At 39.8% G+C, this 7,704-nt stretch overlaps 1 protein-coding gene across 1 annotated transcript; it reads right to left on the bottom strand.

Moving 5' to 3' along the window:
- Window positions 1-4,846: 4,846 nt before the first annotated feature.
- Window positions 4,847-7,205, bottom strand: LOC145027231 (uncharacterized). Its single transcript, XM_078976896.1, has one exon. The coding sequence runs from the start codon at window positions 6,778-6,780 to the stop codon at window positions 4,966-4,968; it is 1,815 nt and encodes a 604-aa protein (XP_078833022.1). The 5' UTR covers window positions 6,781-7,205; the 3' UTR covers window positions 4,847-4,965.
- Window positions 7,206-7,704: the final 499 nt, after the last annotated feature.

The following is a 7,704-nucleotide window of genomic DNA, read 5'->3' as shown; positions in this document are numbered from 1 at the left end:
ATGTGATATTTATAATTTCAAGGGTTCTAAATGTAATACCTGATTTGGAGTGTTACAACTCTCCCCCACTTGAACTAGACTTCGTCCTCAAAATCCGCAAATGTAAGTAGATCGGGGTAATGCTCCCGAATTTCATCCTCTGGCTCATATGTCCATTTGGAGCGTCTTCGGTGCTACAATTGCACCTTCACCATCTTCACCTCCTTGTTACGAAGAACCTAATTCTTCCTATCCAAAACCGTAATGGGTCTCTAAATGTAGTTCAGGCTCTCATCAACCTGAATGTCATCCAACGAAATAATTGCGACCTCGTCAGTGACACACTTCCGAAGCTGAGACACATGGAAGGTGTTGTGACTCTGGCTAAGCTCATCCGACATATCCAAACAGTAAGCCACCTTGCCCACCCAGGCAGAAACTCTGAATGGACTGATGTATCGGGGCCCTAACTTGCCCCTCTTCCGAAACTTGATGACCCCCTTCCATGGCGACACTTTCAGCAAAACAAAGTCTCCCACCTGAAACTCAAGATCTGATTGGCGCCGGTCAACATAGCTTTTCTGACGGCTATGTGCGACTCGCAGCTGGTCACGCACCTGCTGAATCAAGTCGGTAGTCTTGAGCACTACCTCGGTGCTCCCCATGATTTGGTGTCCAACCTCAACCCAACAAACTGGGGTCCTAAACCTCCAACCATACAATATCTCAAACGGGGGTCGGTCGATACTAGCATGGTAACTGTTGTTATATGAAAACTATGCTAGTGGGAGGTATGTATCCCAACTCCCTCCGAAGTCCAGTACACATGCCCGAAGCATATCCTCGAGCATCTGGATCGTCCACTCGCTCTGGTCGTCTATCTGGGGGTGATATGTAGTGTTGAAGTGTAACTGTGTGCCCAGTTCCTCATGGAACTTTTTCCAGAATCTGGATGTGAATCGGACATCCCGGTTAGAGACCATTGATACTGGCACCCCATGCCTAACCACCACCTCTCGCACATAAATATCCTTAAATTTCTCAGCAGATATGCTCTCGGAGATCGGGATAAAGTGGGAATCTTCGTCAATCTATCCACAATAACCCATATGGCATCCATGCCCCTCGTTGTCCTCGGTAACTTCGTGATGAAGTCCATAATAATCTCTTCCCACTTCTACATAGGAATGGGTAGTGGATGAACCTTTCCATGAGGCCGCTGATGTTCAGCCTTGACCTTCCTGCAGTTCAAGCACCGATCCACAGACTAGGCAATCTCCGGCTTCATGCAGTGCCACCAATAGCTCAACCTCAGATCTTTATACATTTTTGTAGTTCCCGGATGTATAGAGAACTTGAGTTATGTGACTCCTCCAATATCTTCTGTCTCACTCCCCCAGTCACCGGTACCCACATCCGGGCACACTGTGTCGAGAGCCCCAGACCATCCCGTAAAAATAAAGGAAACCGACCACGAATCCGCTCTATCTTCCAATTCTCTTTCTTCAAACCCTCCACTTGAACCTTCTTGATCATATCTAACAGCGGAGATGTAACGCCCAGTTCATGGTATGCAATTTAAATCAAATTTATTCATATTGTACAGGAACTCAACTAGTTGGAGGCCCCAAACTCCTCAAGTAGGAATGGAAATTGGGAAGCAGGATTTAAAGTCTACTTGACGACTTGAGAGCCTCAACTCGACGAGTAGGGCTGCCAGATTGAAACCCTAACTTTCAGGGTTTAGCGCCCTATTTAACCACATTAACCTCCAAAGATTTACCTTATTTACGGCCTCCAGCATCCCAAACCCTAGCCATGAAACCCTAATACGTTTTGGAGACCTTTGAGCCATTTTGTGCATTCTTTGTGATTTTGAAGCTTGAGAAGGAAGGAGAAGCTTGGGGATTCAAGAGGAAGCTAGTAGATCCGGAGTTTGTTACATTTCTGACTCATTTGAGGTATAAAGTTGATACCTTGACTTTCTATTACTTAGATCTTCATTTTGGGTAGTATGTTGTCATTTTTGGGCCAAAATGAAGTCATTTTCGGGATTTGAGTATATCATGAAGTTGTGACTTCAAATCTAGGCACTCATGACCTTATGAGGCTTAAAGTTGCCAGCTTTATCAAGCCTTGGCCCTTCCCCATTCCCTAGATTACTTATATAGCTTAGTTTTGATGTTTCTAGCTTCATGACGCCATGCATGGATGTAAAGTTAGCAACTTTACGTGGTAACTTAGTCCTATGGGACCAGATCCGTGGTTTGGAAACATTGAACTTGATTAGAAACGACTGAATGGGTGTAGACTAAGGGAAATTGACGAATTGTTCATGCAAATCGGCGAGTTAGATCGTGATCCCCAACCTGTTCTGATTCCTGAGAAAACTCAATGAGTCGATGGTTCAGCGATTTGTTTAAGGTTTTCTAAGCTTTAAAGATTAAAGAACTCGACGAGTTCAAAGAAGGACTCGATGAGTTATAGCAAAAATCTTTATATCCACCGAAAGGTGTTGAGAAGCTCTACAACACTATCAATGCTTCGTTGCCTTAAAACTTACCGAACTTAAATCCAAAATTGATAAAAGGCTCAAACTATCACTTTACGGTTATACCCTTGGGATCACCAACCAAACTCTCAAATAACGTAATCTACATTACCTACATCCAAAGGGATCTACATATCTCTTTCCCCAAGGCCCAAGTCTTATAATAATTGATCTTCGGGTCACTGCCCCGAATCACAGAATGATCCCCAACAGGGTGTTACAATACACAGCGCCCAGACTTGGCATGGGTTTGGTGCTGAGTATTTGAGTTTTTATGGTTCCAAAATTATCATCAAGCCCCATCAAAAATTCGTATACCCGCTCCTTTTCTTTAGCCTCTATGAGTCTTATTCCCATATTACAAGAACAGTTGTTGCAAGTGCACGTTGGTAAAGGAGAGATTGACTTAATCTCTTCCCACATGTCTCTCAACATATTGAAATAGGATGAAACGGAAAGTTTTTCTTGCCTCATGTTGGTGAGCTTTCTTTTGAGATCATAAGCCCTCGAAGTGCTTTCTTTTCCAAATCGTTCTTAGGGATCTTCCCAGATTTGTCTAGTTGTTGTAGCATACTTTACGTTGTTCCTAATCTCTTTCTCCATGGCAGTGGTAATCCATCCTTTAATGATGGGATCGCTACGCTGCAATGATTTGTATTCTTAGGAATATTCTGCGGGTTTGGGAATAGTCTCATCAATGAAACCGACTCTATTTTTAGCAACAAGAAAGCCGCTCATCTCTCAAGACCAATCCGCATAATTATTATCATTCAGACTATCATTCAAGTGCATCTGACAAGGATAATCAGTGGGATGAATGTAATAGGGTGAATCGGGATCAGACTAGGGGTTTTTGGGTTTGTCTTTCCCGCTGCCTTCAGTTGTGACATATGGTCCTGCCATGGCTGCTCACGGTTTGTGTTTTCGGCGAATCAAAGGACCCACTCTGATACCATAAAGAAAACGGAATTTAGGGTTTAACTGGATCGATGTGATTCCAGATACGTTCATTTAATCGGCTAAAAGTTTAAATAAAATACAAGAAAGAGTATAAAAGGAAACAATATATGCTACCAGAAAACTTGGAGCTGAAAGAAAGATAAGATAAACATGACAAAAATATTATATTTTCTTCACTAAATGAAGCAATGAGGGTAACAATAAGGTAAAAATATGGATTTTTTGTTTTCTTGTAAATTTTTAAAATGTAATGTAAAGTAATATACAATACAAACTACAAGGACCAAAAACGGATTATAATAAAGTCAAAGTAGGTGTGCAGACTCCCGGAACGTATCTTTCAACACTTTTTAAATAATAAATTTACATAGTCAATAATTCTCTATAACTTCTAATAATATTAAACCACGGGCTTCGAGCGATTCGCGGCAATAGAGGATTGTGCATTTATTTTTATTTTTCTTTTTGCAACGGCAAGTTTAACTTATTCTCAAACTACTTTTAATTTACCTACTTTTAATGCAGTTCCTATGTAAAGATGGCATGTTGTCAGTTTTGAGAATGTAAAATAACAAAGGTTTTAAAAAGGTATTAAGATGGAACCAAAACTCCTAAAATGTTGTTTGAAAAGTGTCAGAATTGAGAATACATACTCTAATTGCCAAAAACAGCCATATAATTACATGTTACTTACTATTAACCAAATACAACATATTTAATCTTTTTTTCCAAAAAATAGCAAGACAATTACATTTATTTACTAATAATAACAACAAAATCTATTTAGATTCTTCTCATGATTAGCCACTTTCAGAGTTTTCAACATCTTTTTGGCACATACTTCCACCTGATGATAGACATTATATGGATGTGCATTGCATATGACTTCTTGCTCTAACATCAGATTAATTTCACTTTCATTAGCACCCGTACTTAATTATGTGAATTATGATGGAGTACTTAATTATGTGAAGTGGGAAGTCGAGAACAAAGGTCAATGATGACCTTTAACATGTTGTCCATGTCTCAAGTACTATCATGGTCTTGCTTAGACTCATAGTAAAGTTGTTTTCTTCAGAAGGGAATACTAGTTGCTTGAGTTTGTAAAACTTGTTCATAGAATCAAAACATGTTTTTTTTCCTATTTTATTTTCGCTAGTCAAAAGCTTGGTATTAATTTATCTGGTTCTAGAGTTGGTGAATTCTCTGTTCTCATTGTAATTTGTTTTGCAAATCCTTTATTCATGTTTAGTGCTATAACTGTTATCAATCATCCTAATGTTACATCTTCTTAATTCCTATAGCGTGATAGCAACGGATTAATAATACTTATTATACCTTGTTCCAGACGCCATATAAATGCAAATTCGGAATTATTACGAAACTTTTTTAAGCATACAAATACACAACTCTATGCCACTGTCAAAACAGCATCAACAAAAGAAAAACAAAAAACAAAAAACAAACTACCAAACTCAAATTGGCATCGCACACTTCTTTTGAGAGTGACCCAACATATGACAACGACCACATTGAACAATCCTCTTTGGTCTCTTCAAACTCTCTATACGAACCACCTTCTTTTTCGGCCGACCGGGCGGCCTCCTTGTCTTCGGTGGTCGAATTACGAAATCGCCCTCATCACAAACCTCTTTCCAAACACTTTTATCGGGTATCGGATAAATCATCTGTGAATACGTCTCCCGGTAACTTTCAACTTTAAAACAATGATCCGCAAAAACATGCGCGTTTTTCCCGCTCGAAATCAGGGCAGCCGCCGCATGTGCACAGGGCAACCCGTAAAGTTGCCACCTCCTACACGAACACACCCGACTTCTTATATCCACAATATTTGTCCTTTCACTTGACACAACTTCAAATTCCACTTCATTTGCACGCAAAACTTGATAACAACGCGCATCCGAAACCGCTTCAAGAATCTTCTGTTCAGCAGACGGAACAACAATCGAGTTCCATCTAATCCCGATATTTCTTCGGTTCTCAAACCACGAACTTAATTGAACACGAATGTGTTCCATTAATTGAACAATCGGGAGTTCGTGCCCTTCAAGAGCCCAATTGTACAACAATTCGGTGACTCCCAATGTGAAATGACCATATCGGACGCCCTCGAAGTACGCAACCGCCCATAACATAGGCGGGAAATCTTGGAACCAAAGAATCACGTCTTGTGAAACTTCCAACATTTCGGAAATTTTGCTTTCGAATTCAACGGGTGTTAGCGCGTACACTGCGCTCCAAAAAATGTTGACTAGTTTTGAATTTTTAAACGTGTCGCGAAAGTTTTCGCTTACGTAACGTAAGCAGAATCCATGGAAGGCGGTCGGGAAATGTGTCTCGACCGCCTCCACCATGCCTCGCTGGCGTTCTGATAAGATCGTCAGGCGAGGCATGTTGTCAGTGTTTACCCCTAGAAGCTTCCGGAGCTCTGACATGAACCACATGTAGTTTTCATCGCTTTCGACATCAACAACCGCAAAAGCTAAAGGAAATAAACCATCATCCGCATCGATAGCAGAGGCGCATATAAGTGTACCTAAGTATTTTCCTTTCAAATGGGCTCTATCGAGTTCTAGAAGCGGTCTACATGAGTTTAAAAACCCGATTATTGATGCGCGATAGGAGATAAACAGGCGTTGAAAGCAATTATCTTGTCCGGTTGAAAAAACGGAGGCTATGCTTCCGGGGTTTGTTTTTCGGATGTGTTCACAGTATAAAGGTAGAAGACGATACCCTTCTTCAAAAGTACCATGTAAAGCAGCCATGCTTCTTTCTTTTCCTCTCCAAGCTTGCATATATGACACTGCAACACCATGTTGATCGCGAATGTCTTGTAAGATTTCTTTTGGTTTATACTGTGGGTTGTTTCTGATTCGTGATTCGACTGATCTTGCAACCCAACCGACTGAAGCTTGTTGGTGATGGAGGTTTCTAACACCTTCACACGTGTGTTCCCAATGGAGGGTGCGAATTGAAAATGTGGGGACGTTTGGGCATTTGGCGACGTGTACACGCCATGGACAGCCTTCTTTTGAGCATTTGGCGATGAAACGGCTACGGTCGGATTTGACTATACGGAGATCGAAGTGTAAAGATATGGCGATGTCTTTTAAAGCTCTTCTGCAAGTTTCGACATCTGGGAATTCTTGCCCTATAACCAAATGATTTGATAAATCAATAGAGTCTACCAATTCAAGTGGTGGTTGCTGATGGTCTGTTAACGAAGCAAGCGATTGTTCGGTGATTTCAGCTAGAGATTCATCGGCCATAATAATTGTAATCGATATCAGCTCTTTCGCTATCGCTTACAGAACTTCAAAATATCATCGGAAGCAGATTACGATTACAAACCCCCAATAACTCCAAATGAGTAAAAGCTCAAAAACAGATATATTAAATGGGTAATCGGAAAACGGTGTTCAAATATCGGGTTCGAACTGGGTTTTAAAGGAAGTTAACCAATTCCACGCTGTAAATAACATATTCGTCGATTTTCTCATACGTTAAACAGAGCGAGAGCTGAAGAGAGGGATTTACCTTCGAATTTTGAACCTGGATATATTGAAGAAGAAGAATTGCATTCAAGCAATAATGTTGTACAGCTTGTGCCTTGTGGTGTTCTTGCGATGGTTCTTGCTAGCCCTAAAATCTTTTCCCCTTTCTCAAAATCTGCTAAGTGATTAGAAAATCTCACTCTGGGCCCATGCTTTCCTGTGCAGTAGTAAAGGCTCCCGTTTTTAAATTACAATATTACCCCTGTTTACACACGTGGCAACACTAATCTATTTATTCTTTATCCATTTTATGAACATATTATTCATATCTATTATTTATTATTTGATTTTCCAATAATATTTAATTAAAAAAAATCATACATACTTATAAAGCTAGTATTTTTTCTTGAATTTCATGCATTTTAAAACCCTTTTTTAACTTCATTTCATCACATTCATTTGAAACTCCCATGACTTTTCAATTTCTTACAATAATATTATAAATAAGTTAAATAATGTTCTATAAACAAGAAACAGTGTTTTATTATAATGTATTCATCACACATCGATGGTGAGTGTAAACAAGAGAACGTTTTCTCTTCTATAAATAGGAAAGCTTGTGAAATGTTTCAAATGGACCAAACCATGAGAAATTCCTCATGTCTACCTTTGTAGGATTTTGAATGTATTATTTGGTGA

Source organism: Lactuca saligna, chromosome 1 (genome assembly GCF_052625555.1).
Source record: "Lactuca saligna cultivar CGN05327 chromosome 1, ASM5262555v1, whole genome shotgun sequence".
Taxonomy (NCBI): Eukaryota; Viridiplantae; Streptophyta; class Magnoliopsida; order Asterales; family Asteraceae; genus Lactuca; species Lactuca saligna.
This window is presented reverse-complemented; position numbering and strand designations above follow the sequence as displayed.